The sequence below is a fragment of the Hyposmocoma kahamanoa genome, unplaced genomic scaffold (assembly GCF_003589595.1).
Source record: "Hyposmocoma kahamanoa isolate Upper Pololo Valley unplaced genomic scaffold, ASM358959v1 192, whole genome shotgun sequence".
NCBI classification, from domain to species: Eukaryota; Metazoa; Arthropoda; class Insecta; order Lepidoptera; family Cosmopterigidae; genus Hyposmocoma; species Hyposmocoma kahamanoa.
The window spans coordinates 6,540,267-6,553,721 of record NW_020653719.1 but is presented as its reverse complement, the minus strand read 5'-3'; the positions used below and the strand labels follow the sequence as shown (position 1 = coordinate 6,553,721).

Genomic DNA, 13,455 nt, shown 5'->3' with positions numbered 1-13,455 from the left:
TGTAGTATTTATTGCCTTCAAGTGTCGAGCTTATGTTTTTAGGTTTCTTTTTATATTTTCTATGAGACACCGCGAAGTGCCCGCTGGCGGAGCGCGCGCGTCACCACTATGGATCTATTGCCAAAAGTTCGTGGACAAAATAAACCGTCATTTCTATTATATTTTGTATCGCGAAAAAAAAATTTAATGGTACCAGAAATTAAGCTATTTTTATATCAAAAATGTTGATTGTGAAATACAAGTTAAATGATTTTGAAAAAACAAACAGTGTGACGCTCCGCTCTCGCACAAAGGTAGCTTTAATGTGGCCCACGCATAATTTCGGAAAACAGTGGTTTATCTAACAAATAAACTTAACCCTAGGTCCGGATGGAGTCCGGACAAACTGAAGTGCGATCCGAACACTTGCCGAAATGTATACAGGTATAACATAGGATGTTTACTTGATTTTTAACTGAAGATGATTAATTGTTTTCGAATTTTGTATCTGTATCGTTATTCTATTGAAAAATCTCTGCATGAACACAAAACCGGCTATCAGTATAAAAATAATTTGTAATATCTTTGTTTGTGGATCGAAAAATAACCCTGCTCTATTGTACTAAGTACTATGGTTAACGTTAATTATTCTTAAAATAATTACGACGAGGTAAAGGTTGACAATTTTCGGCCGCAACATAGCGAGCCAAATGAATACAAGAAGAAATAACCACAATGAATAAATAAAAATAACGAGAACCAGGATAAGGAAACAAAGGAAAAATAAAATAAAAACAACATAATGTTCAAAACTTAAGCAGTTAATATATTAATCGTTTTTCCTTAAAGAATAAATCAATAAATGATTTTAAGATATACACAACTATAAAAATCATTAAAGATAATACTTAATAATAATATAATAATAATTATATATAGCGAAATATATTATGTGCAGAAATAAAATTCTAGGTGACTTAAATTTCTCTTACTCGTATAACCTAATGAATTTCCTAGTAGAGCGCGGGCTGTGGCGTGGCGAGGACCGCGCGCCCAGCCACGCCACTCGACGTCCAACGTACAAATTCAAACATTTTTTTAATAATTTAATTTAACGTTTTATTAATAATTTTGAATCTGAAGGCCTAAATGCGAGTGTCGTAAAATTTTGGTGTGCGAAACAATCGTCCAATGACTTTTCTTTGCTTTTTCATTTAATTTAACTTAGCCGAAAGTGTGTGCGTCGCGTCGATGTGGCGCTCACTCTAACTGCTCGAGGAAGTTAGGTGACTTGAAGTATTCGGGCACGGGGTCATCGAGCCGCGAGATCACCTTATAGATGGACTTCTTCCAGCTCTGCTCCACGTCCTTGCCGCCTTGGATAGCGCGGAAGAACTCACGAAGAGTCTGCTCTACAACGTATCTGAAGTTTGGTGGAACCTAAAAAATAAGCAAATGAGTGTTTGTGTAAATGAGCTCATTTTAACAATAATTAAGTTATAACATTTATAGTACGTAACGTCACGTTACACGTAATTATAATACTTTTTCCATGATTAAATTTCAACTTATAGTTAGCTTATATCTCACTGCAAGGGCTCGGCTTTCCCTTATCCACCTATTCGGAGTCTATCGCGGCTTCGAAATCTTTCAGGCACTCATTGCAAAGTCTTTTGGCTTACTTTTATGAGTCCAACAGCTTGACATGTTTGCTGTTATATTCCTATGTTATCCATTTTTGTATAGGAGTGCATCATATTATTGGGTATTACGTCAATACCCGTAGTATTTTGCGGTTCTTATGAAGCTCTCAGACGAAGTTAGATTAATGAAAGACACTTACCTCAATATGGTTATTTCTGTTGTAATGCAAATTGAGCACCCTGTATAGCTCAGAGTCACCAGCTACATGCAAATCCTCGGCCGTCTTCAGGCCCTCACTGAGAGCTTGCCGCGCATACTTCTCCATCTGAATGTAGTAGAACTCTCTGGAATAGACAAAGTAACTATTAAATATTAGATCATGATTTCTTGATTTTTATTTTTTCTAAATGGATAAGGAATTAGCTGCTGTATGAAGTATAGCGTGTAATACTGTGGTTAAGCCCATCAAAGGGATTGCAATAGATGGGTTATAAATCTGACTACTATTAATTCGTTTTATTTGAATAATAAATATAAAAAAAATTGGAGCTGAAAATTGTCCGCTAACAATTGACGACGAACGGAAAATCGAAGCCTAATGACGAAATCTGTCTGTTATACAAAAAGAGAAGTACAGAATGTTGGTTTTCGTCAAGTAGGCATACAGTGTGACACTTCACAGCAGAATGGGAATAAAAACCACTCGAATACCGTCGAGAGCAGGAAAGGATTTGATTAGCCATTTTCGCTCACTCCGGTTGGAGCACCGCTATCTTCGCCTCGGTTCGTTCACGAGAGCGATGAGCGAATCGAGAGTCTCGCGAGGCTAATTACTTACGAATTTGCATTCAGACTGGCTAATTTGGTTTTTTATGGCTGCGCCAGTGATGTGTCTTTTAGGTTAGTTTGTTGCATCTTTAATTTAATTTTTGTATTTGATTTCTTATACTCTTTCTACTTTTCTTCATTTTCAAAACAGGCAAACAAATATTACTGAAATATGAACAAAATTTGTAGAATAAAATTGTTTCCAAATATTAAGTCATTTCACCACAAAACCACTATATAGCGCATGAAATTTTTCGTTGTATCCGATAGAAATGCAAATGCTTTATGTTCTATACCAAACTATGGTTAAGATTAAAATATTTTATAACGTTTTAACAGTGTGAAAGAAATAAAATTAGATACGTGCCACTAGCCAGTTAGACCTAGACGTCAGTCTAGGTTCATCTCTCGTCTCTAATGCACTTGAGGGAAACAATTCCACCATTTCACTCGCACACTGGGGGTTTCTATTATTTTTTAATTGGCACTCGGCATGAGTTTGCAGCGTTACTAATTGAGTAAGTAAATGAAGTGTCTAAATAATTAGATGTCTTTTTGACTGACGCGAGCAGTGGCACGGCCCACGGTGCTTTGATGCATATTAGCAAGCTGTGTTGATTATTCACTTCGATTAAATTGTTCAGATGGATTTTTTATTACTAACGTTTTTAAAGATAGTTTATAAATAACCGAACTCGAGACGTGTTAACGGCTGAACCACTGAGGTTATCTCATTGTCGGTCGTTGGTTGTTGGTCGTTGTAATATTTAGCACTTCTCATATATTATACCATTTATCATATGTTTTTTAACCATTTCCCGTTGGGGTAGGCTGATATACTATTAAAATATGCTTATTAAATATATATAATGCAGTGGTCATTTAAGGGACCTTCAGTCATTTATTGAATTAATGTCGTATATAATAAATACTATAATACATAGTATTGTAAGTATCCTTTAAATGTCTACAGATTTTATGTTACTATGACATAATTAACCAACTAAACAACTAAATTTCACTAACACCCTTACGAACCGGAATGCAGTAATGCTCACATTACTGCTTGGCGGCAGAAATAGGTAAGGTGGCAATAATTTCCTGGACGAGCTCTTTTCACAAGGAGCTTTACAGCTACTAAAATACATACAGGTTACATCACGGTGTATTCCTTCATTGTGCTGAGCATTAAAAAAATCTACGTTATTTATAATTACAGCCACAGCTTACCGCCACAGAGATTCTACCCGTCAAACCCTTAATTTAAAAGACACCTCTATCTCACTGTTTGTATTTAAGGCACGAGACCATATCTAACGGATTTTGAAAAATCATTATGAAAAAGAAAGAATTCTTTACATGAAAAAGTTGCTTCTGTATAGTTACGGGACGTACTGCCTTACCTATTTCTGCTGCCAAGCAGTAATGTCAGCATTTTTTTTGTTGGGTTTTGAAGGGTAAGGGTGCTGGTGAAATTACAGGCACATGGGACCTGTCGACTTATGTCTCAGGGTGACGGGCGCAGTGGCAGTGCTCCTCAGATCTTTGTGATTCAAAACTCTGAGTGGCACTGCAATTGTTATGGACAGGCGTGTAGCTTACCATCAGACGCACGACTTGTTCGTCTCGTCACTTGATATTATAAAAAAAAATCGCTACAGAGAAAGAGAGAGACTTTATTACTCATGGAATTTGTCACAGTTTTATAGGTAATTAATATTAAGTGGCCAATGAGCAAGTATCTTCAGATGGTGTCCATTATAATATATTTTTATTAGAATATGAATGTTTTGATAAACATATGCTTTACACTCGTCTGTTTCAAGTGTCGACTGTATCGAAATACGTCATAGATATTGTATAGTCGTTAGATTACTGGAACACTGTTTTCAGAGTATTAAAAAAAAGTAAAAATATAAAAATATCGAATATACAAATTAAAAAAACCAAATAAAAAAATAGAGACGTTAAAGTTTAAAATGACGTGCTTTACGCGGGTATTATTTTAGTTTTGAAAATCGAACACCATAATGAAAATGGTGGGAGTTTTAAAAATGGCCACCATAAAGATGTAACGATTTGCCGCCGAAAGCAGAAAATTAAATTAGTGAGAAAAATTACAATCAAATCTGGCAGTATAGCCTGTCCCGAAGCACGAGAAAATTTGACTACTTAAAATGGCAGGTAGGTACTTTTTCACACATATTTTCTTAGCCAATATTCTGTGAAATCGCGTCGATAAGATCATGCACGTAACTATGGCGGTATTTGTAAGCAGCTAACGTGCCTACGTGGTCCGCCAGTATTGAGAACATGCGGGCTGCGATGCCTAAACTGTATTGTGTAAGAAACTAGGTGAAAATACTGTAAATTTAATATGTAGGTAGGTACTAAAAGTTGAGGTCTTAAGACAAAGCGATTCTACATATTGGAAATGAAACTATTATTTCCGGTATAAATCATTGCCAAGTCATGGTCACCTGGTTTGTTTAAAAAAACAAATATACGCTTTATAAGTAAAGAGCCTCCTCGCAGAATGTACTATTACCTACTTTAGTGCGTAAGAAGAAGAATATACGCGATTTAAATCCGACCAAATATATAATTTCATTTCCAATATACTACAAGGATTGTCTTCATTGCTTTAAGGAATAAGAACACAGAAAGGATTAGGACTTTTAGGATTTCATTTTGAATTATAAGTACTACCCACGACACTACTATAAGAAACTATGATTTTTTAAATTCACGTGGTAGAAAACCGTTACATTCAAACTCAGCTGTTGTTAACCTTTAGTGATTGTTCTCGTTCACCTTAACGTACTGGTATTTTCGCAAACAATAAATTTAAACCAGTTTTATTTGAAACTTTTAGTAGTTAACTTAAGATACACTTTGCAATAGAAGATGAGAGGTCAAAACTTTGGTGAATAAAATTCACAACGGCTTTTTGAACAGGTAATGTTTGTTTTCTATTCAATTTTAAACTTTAAGCGCATGTACTAAAGTTTAAGAAGTAAAAGCGGATAGTGTTATTGTTAAGAATTTCTTAAGACATCACATCTTGCCTCTACCTGGAATCGAAACGTCTTGGATTTCATTGTTTGCATTAAAAAAAAAGAAAGCAAAACTTCGTAAATGAAACAGAATTAAAATTCGAAGGAAGCAGCCTTCTTTCTTAACGAGCAGCAGTATTGAAAGACTTTTAAAAGTGGAACTGGCTGGCGCAAAGAAATTTGCTATAAATAGGAATGTTTACAGTTTCAAATTGGAACAATGGAATATTTTTATAACTCCGATATTTATAGATAGAGTTGCTTTTTGTCTAGATTTACGTATTTTAACACAACAACAACTATTACTCACTACTAGTGGAAATATATTTTTATCTGATGAAGCCTGTTGGAGATTTATATTTGTGTCTACCTGACGAAGACGTTGCGGTTTGGTATTTGTAATTAATTTAGTTTTTAATGAATATTTTTTTTATTTAGTATAGATAAATAATAGGTATACATTTATTGATTATTATTTTATAATAATAATAACGCATACACTCAACATAGCCCCGGACTAGGGAAATCCTGTGTCGCAGGTGCCATGGACACACACATAGATAACCACAAATCACACCTAAATTCACGGGAGAAATAAATGTAGGCCATACATATATTTCTCCCGGCCCGGGAATCGAACCCCGGACCTCTGTAACCGTAACCGTACTGCCACGGAGGCAGTTAGTATATTAAATAATGGGATTAATTCGTACCTCAACGATTAACTTATAAGATTAGCTTTACTTTACCTATTTCTGCTGCCAAACAATAATGTGAGCATTACTGCGTTCCGGTTTTGAAGGGTAAGGGTGCTGCTGAAATTACACGTACGTGAGACTTGTCAACTTATGTTTCAGGGTGAAGGGCGAAGTGGCAGTGCCCCACAGATCTTTGCGATTTCAAGTTCTGAGTGGCACTGTAATTGCTACGGACAGGCGTGTCGCTTATCACCACCATAAAAAAGTACTTATAAGACGCTATAAATTCAACACAATTTTCGAACCACATAATAGTTTCTCACAACGACCAAAATCTCACATTAACACTACCAATATGAGGGTAAGAAATACTAGCCGTCTTCGCTAGCGTTCCCCTTCAAGAAACGATTCGATTTCCCGTGTGAAACAAACTTAAACGATGTACCGTAGTGTTAAGGATTTATAGAATTGTATACGAAATTTACTGTAAAACTATATATAACAAAATTTTCCTATAATGTTTTGTCACTTCTTTTAATGTTATTCAGTACTATAACCAATCTTTAGGTATCTATATATATAAAGTAAAACTGTAGTGCACGGTTTTGTTCTAAGGGATGCTAAGGGTGCTAGCTTTTCAATTAGTTGATCTAAAAGATAGATTTTTTATGATACGAAACGATGGAACGTACAAGTCGCGCATCTGGTTGCAAGCGACACACAGTGCCACTCAGAGCTTTAAATAGCAAAGATCTGAGAAGCACTGCCAGTACGCCCGTCACCCTTAGAAATAAAGTTGACAAGTTCCATGTGCCTGACGTTTCACGAGCAACCTAACGCTCGAAAACCGGAATGCAGTAATGCTACATTATTGCTTGACGGCAGAAATAGTTAAAGTGGCAGTACTATCCTGGATGATCTCTTTCACAAGTAGCTCTAGTGCTACTAATTGTTTTCGTGCCAATTCTAGCCTCTTCTAAAGGCCATACCAAGTCTTAGCCAAGACGTCTGCGAGGGGACAGATCATTGTTTTTTCTTCCCCTCATTGTTGACTTATTTCACTGCAAATGGATGATTGTATGGAATGAAACAACCTTATGCAAAGAACTTGATTTGAATTTGGCGTTATAAAATTGTGTTCGAATTTTGGAACAGAAAATTTTGAACGAAAAATGTTCTTTTAGTTTTTTAATGATACGAAAGAAAATACTGTTAGGGTCATAGTGTCAAACAAGATTATAAAAAAAAATATGTCTGAACCAAACAAGATTGGCTGCACAAAATGCATATTACCAACTTACATATAGTAAACATTTGATGCGAGCATAAGTACGTCGTTAGTTTACTACGATAACCGTAAGAACTAATTTTTTCCTCCTATTGATGAATATATTCCAATAATAAGGCGTATTTTACAGTTTAGATAATATTGTTTCGCAAACAGGGCGGAAAAAATTTAAGTCGGAAATACCAACAGCAAAGAGTTTGTAGTTAATTATATTTTTTAAATTATAGGATTGAGCTATCACTTCTTTTCATAGAACTAACATTTTAAATAGAATTTTAATCATTTACAATTGACATGATTTCGTTTAGTTATTAATAAACTCTCCAACAAGATTCAAAAGTGATTTCCAGTTTACGATCATGGATAAAAGAACGAAATCTCAGTGCGCCAATTTCCGCGCTCACAATGTAGAGTGCCGTTAAAAAGCTCATAAAGCGAAAACTTTAACTGCGTATAACGGAACGTAGTTCGTCGAAAAAATAGTTCCAGACGCGTTTCGTTTACCCAAACACTCATTTCGATCGTCCAAATACAATGGTTATTAAAACCTGATGCGCGCTGTATCATTACAGAGGGAGGCAGTGCGCTGTGCTTTTGCATGTATATATGTACATACATGAGCTTGGGTGAGTGTGTGGACGCCGTCCAGCTTGGCAGAAGGACGGGAGAATGAGTCTTTTTACAGAGCAATGAAAAAACTAGAGTTTACTAAAATTTGTTTAAGATTTTTAAGACATTTATGATTTTAGTGAGTTGTAATAAAGAAACAGTGAATTACCGTCGGCTCAAAGGTTAAAAATTTATTGCGAATGTACACACAAATGTTTTCTTGTAGAAAACATTTTAATTAGTTAAATTATTTTTCTTTTTTTTGATTTGCTTTGATGAGTTTTACAAGTTTTACTGTGACAAACATTAATATAGAGTGCCCTTGATGCGCAGAATCCGTGGCAGCGGCAGCGGCTTCCTGAATATCATTGCTGGCAGGGTCAAAGGTTCATTCTTTGAACACTGGACTAAAATTCACACGTGACCCTAAACAGAGTGAATATTTGTAATTTACTAACATTACTGTGTAAGTTTATGTTTGTATTACTATCCAATATGGATGTATAACATTCGAAATAAATAATTTGAATTTGAAAAAATAAAATACGTCATAATGCGTAACTGAATTATTCGCTCTTAAGGCGTTGTTATATATTTCAGTTTCATATTTCTGTTTTTACAAAAATTCATTTAATTTCAACTAAAGATGAAACAAACAATTGCTATTACAGTCAATAGAAACGAGAGAGTTGCCAACTTCAGTAAACCACATCAACAATGAAAATCTATCCGAAACTACATTCGTTTGTTCCAGAAACTGGTAGACTAAAAAAAGTTTTCCATTAAAATTCGTTATTAAAGAAGTTAATTTTGGACGTCGAAAAGTTGCCACTTATGAGATTTGCTTGCGTTGTTTTTTCGAGGCTCTGGTTTTTTCGACTACTCTGTGCGAAAAGTTGCGGCACACAGAGCCGGCGCATACAGAGATGCAAGTAAAAGCGAGTAAACTAATACCAGCCCGGATTAATGCTTCAGTTAGTGAAAAAACTTTTTTCAGCCTGCGCCGTCCGGTACAGAGGCGCATTTAGGAGATAAATTAGTACGCTATTAATAATATTTTCAAACAGTTTTCAATAATGGTATCGATTTGAGAACTACAGAATTTATTATGATATTACTATTTCATTATAATACATAAGTAAAAACAGACGTTGCGATTCTAGATTCAAAATTTTATTTCAAAAAGTTACTAATTGTAATTTTTTATCATATAAATTTTATAATTCTGAACGACTACCTATCCTAAATTCATTATGTGGTTAAATTATCAAGTTTGTGTAATAAAAATAGGTTAACATTTCCTTTACGCAATTAAAAGAACTCATTAGACGCTAATTCAGAATACAATATTATTCAATCAGGAAAGATTTTCCTCATTTTCCTGTAAAGCAAATGATTGTAGTTTTACATTAAACATATTTTAAATTTTTTCTTCTATAAGGTTATTTTTTCTTTTTTTTCCTTTTTTTGTTGCAGTTCATCGATTAATTAGGTTATTGAATTGAGAAAAAACATTCAACACAAGTGCAAAAATTTTTCGGCGTATTCAGTTACGACAAGAAGGTAGAGGAGAAGAGGGGCGATATATTATAATTTCACCGAAATCGAACTGCATTTGAGAACCAGAACAAGTTAACCTTGTATTACTGCAACACTATAATACTATAGGTACTATCTTTCACTTATTATCCTGACACGGTTCTTTCGTAAGTAAATAGCGTCGTGCCGATGCGGGTTGACACACTGTCACTTACTTTCTCGAATACTTTGCTTATCTGTAACGGAGAACCTGGAATGTTTATAGTTTTTTAAGGAGAATTAGTGCAATTGTCTTTTCCAAATGTTTTGAAATGGAAAAACCTGTTTATCACACTCTCGGATGGAATAACCGTGTAAAATAAGTAATAAGGAAATATTGGGAAATAATGGTTTTATAGCGCTAGTGTTGTTTAATTTTCATTCGAAAATCAAGTTAAGTTAAAATCAAGTTTTAGTCAAATATTTATCCACAAAATCTATCGGTATATTTCATTTTATGTAAAATTATATTTGTTTTTTCACCATCACCATCTACCCATTTATACGTCGAACTGCTGGGCACGAGTCTTCTCTCAGGCGAGTCTTTAGGCCATAGGCCGGTCCATTGGCCCAATACGGGTTGGGGACTTCACACGTTTTCCGAGGGTTGTGAACCTTCTTTGACGTGCAGCTTTCATCACGATGTTTTTCTTCAGCGAAAAGCTCATGGTGAATTTAAAATTAATTACTATGTTCGTCTCCTTGGAAATATGAAACCGATGTATTTTTCGTTAACGATATAAGTTCTGGGTACTGCTTATAATGCTTATGGAACAGAATATTGAGGAATATCAAAATTTTTTTTGAATTTGTCACGATAATTATCCATGCTGATTCGTAATTTTGTCTGTTTAATTTTTGACAAAAATGACAAACAGACAGAAAACCAAATAAATATAAAGTATACGTATTGTCGATTTAGACAACATACAGCATTGCAATGGTATTATACATTGACACAAACCTTAGTGCTTTCTAAAAGTTGTAATAATGTTTGTAATGTACACCTGTATCTGATTTGGCAATAAATAAAAACTAGTTTCAGCCAAATTATGTACATATAAAAGTACGCATTTTAAAATAGAGTTTATTATCCATCCTAAATACATAAATTTTAAGGGCAGTAGAGCTCCTTGTGAAACAATTCGTCCAGAGAAGTACTGCCATCTTACCTATTTGTGCCGCGAAGCAGTAATGTGAGTATTACTGCGTTTTGCTTTCGACGGGTAAGGGTGCTCATAAAATTACAGGCACATGGGATTTGTCAACTTATGTCTCGGGATGACAGGCGCAGTGGCAGTGCCCCTCAGATCTTTGCGGAATCAAGCTCTGAGCGGCACAGCAACTGTTATGACAGGCGTGTAGCTTATCACCAGATGCATGACTTGTTCGTCCCGTCACTTGATATTATATATAAAAAAAAACAGTCGAATAGTATAAGTTACTTTGTAGTAGTTTAAAATTGTTCTTGAACAATTTATTATTCGAATTTTAATAACTCGAATAAATGTCCGTCCCTGGCTTATGAGTCCCTCTGGCTGACCTGCCTCTGTCTTGTGCCCCACGCTTCAAAAGTTCAGCGCATTCGAGTGCTTGCGGAGATTTCATTGCCCAACTAGTCGGCATCAAAAATTGTAAATTCGAAAAAAGAGTTAAATATTCTAGGGATGGAAGGATTACTCGAATTTTTTAATATGAATATTTTTTACCATATCATTCATTCGTCAGAGAATCAAAGTGACCGATATAGTTCGCAAAATCGGTAACCGGCAGTAGACCGGACATGTCTGCAAGAGGGCTGATGGCCAATGGAGCAGACTTGTTCTAGAGAGGCGAACATATGTAGGACGCCCTGAGAATAGCGGCCGGCAGAGTGGATGCCGGCGGCACAGGGCCGGGAGACTTGACGTGCTCAGGAGAAGGTTTATGTGCAGCACTGAATGCATGAATGCATGTAAGCTGATGTAGTTTAGTTTTCTTCAAAGCAATTGTGACTTAAATCTCGAAGCGTGTGCTTCATTTGTTATTATAACAATGTAATGTCTCATAGTAGTTCCCATGTTTTCTTGTGGTGAGCTGTCAAATTACGATTGTCTTATCGTTTTTCGAAGCAGTTTCAAATTTAACGTGACATCTGTAACATCTAACATTAGCATGTAGTGACGTCATTTCGATGTAATTACCTTATTCTACTATTACTATAAAAATTACAAATAAATATGTTTTCAGGACCCGACATGAAGACTTATTATTATGAACGCCGTGATTATACGTTACAATAATGTATATGTATATACTCCAATTTGCGTAGGCGAATTATAATTTGGCATAAAACACGACACATCACTAGTACGAGCTAAGAGCTAAGTCTGACCATTCACTGATGCGTGGTCAAATCAGCTAATTGCAGACGGGAGGCTGTTTTAAAAAGTCACATTTTCGTACAATTGTGTGCTGCCATCCCGATATGAATGACACTTGTGTTTCAAAAACTTGTCGTTTTCATTTGACATTACGTTAGTGAGCATTGAGCAAAGAGATCGTTCAAAAGGTCGTAGCTTTGTCATATGAAGTTTTTTACAAGCGCGTATTTCTTTTCTGTGCCTATACCACGAGTTTACTGTGACAGTTGTCGCTAGCGACCGTGTAATTTTTTTTTATGATACCAAGTGAGCAGTTGCAGTGCCACTCAGAGCTTTAAATCACAAAGATCTGAAGGGCACTGCGCCCTTCACCCTGAGACACAAATTGACAAGTCCCATGTGCCTGTAATTTCACCAACACCCTTACCCTTCACCGGAACCAAACCGGAACGCAATAATGCACACATTACCGCTTGGCGGCAGAAATAGATAAGGTGGCGGTACTTCCCTGGACGAATTCTTTCACAAGGTGCTCTACTGCTAAAAAACTTCACAATTTTATATGGCAAATTATACAGCGCCTCTGGCTGTCACAAGAAGGAACAACATTTTGTATACAAACAATCTACGCAGTCACTAGCGATAACTGTCACTGTAATCTCATGGTAGAGGCACAGGTCACGAAAAGTAATATCAACATAATATTTATTTTATTGAACATCATGATGTTTTTACTACCACATTGTGATATTCACATATTTTTTGTGAAAATACCGGTCTATAGCTCGGTGGCCCCGTTATGGGAACAGACGCGGGTTGAACCTCAGTTCGATCGAATAAATTTTTTTGTGTTGTTTGATATTGTAACAAACTAGGGGAGTACATCTACGTAACTTACAATAATTTAAAGTAGAAATAAATTTTAGGTTGAATGTCAATTAAATATTTTGTCTCAAACGGAGCTCGTTTCACAAACGTTAATAAAGTACAAATTATTGTAATAAATATAAACAATATGTTTTCATATTATTCAATAGGGACGTGACGTGTCTAATAATAATTATTACTTAACGTCATTTGACGCCTGCTTTACTTTTAGTTATTTCCCCCGGGTTTCAATGTTTATTTTATATCTGATTACTTTATAATATATAACACGTAAAGTTTAAGTTTAAAAAGAAGTGTTTGGTTGTATTTGTAACGTAGAAATAGATAGAGTTTATGTGATAAAAAGTCAATGGAAAATTTACAGATCGAAAATTGTTGTACATAAGTTTTCATTCTCCATTCGTGAAATATCGCCTAAAATTAATAGTATTATTATAGATATAAAAATATGTAAATAATTACCATATATACAGTCCCATTACTAGGCAGAGGCCTCCTCTCGCAATGTGTAGTTCCACGCGGTC

General features: G+C 35.3%; 1 protein-coding gene across 4 annotated transcripts in view; it reads right to left on the bottom strand.

The window, feature by feature from the left end:
* Positions 1-924: 924 nt before the first annotated feature.
* The window catches only part of LOC113226450 (homeobox protein prospero), a 130,007-nt gene continuing 117,476 nt past the window's right edge, over positions 925-13,455 (bottom strand). For 3 of the 4 annotated variants that reach the window (XM_026459070.1, XM_026459069.1, XM_026459067.1), the window contains 2 exons: positions 1,823-1,967; positions 1,240-1,419 (listed from right to left, as the gene is read on the bottom strand). In XM_026459070.1, coding sequence (XP_026314855.1) covers positions 1,240-1,419; positions 1,823-1,967 — 325 coding nt within the window. Of the gene's footprint in view, positions 1,420-1,822; positions 1,968-13,455 lie in introns of all 4 variants that reach the window. The other variant, XM_026459068.1, reaches the window with a different exon arrangement.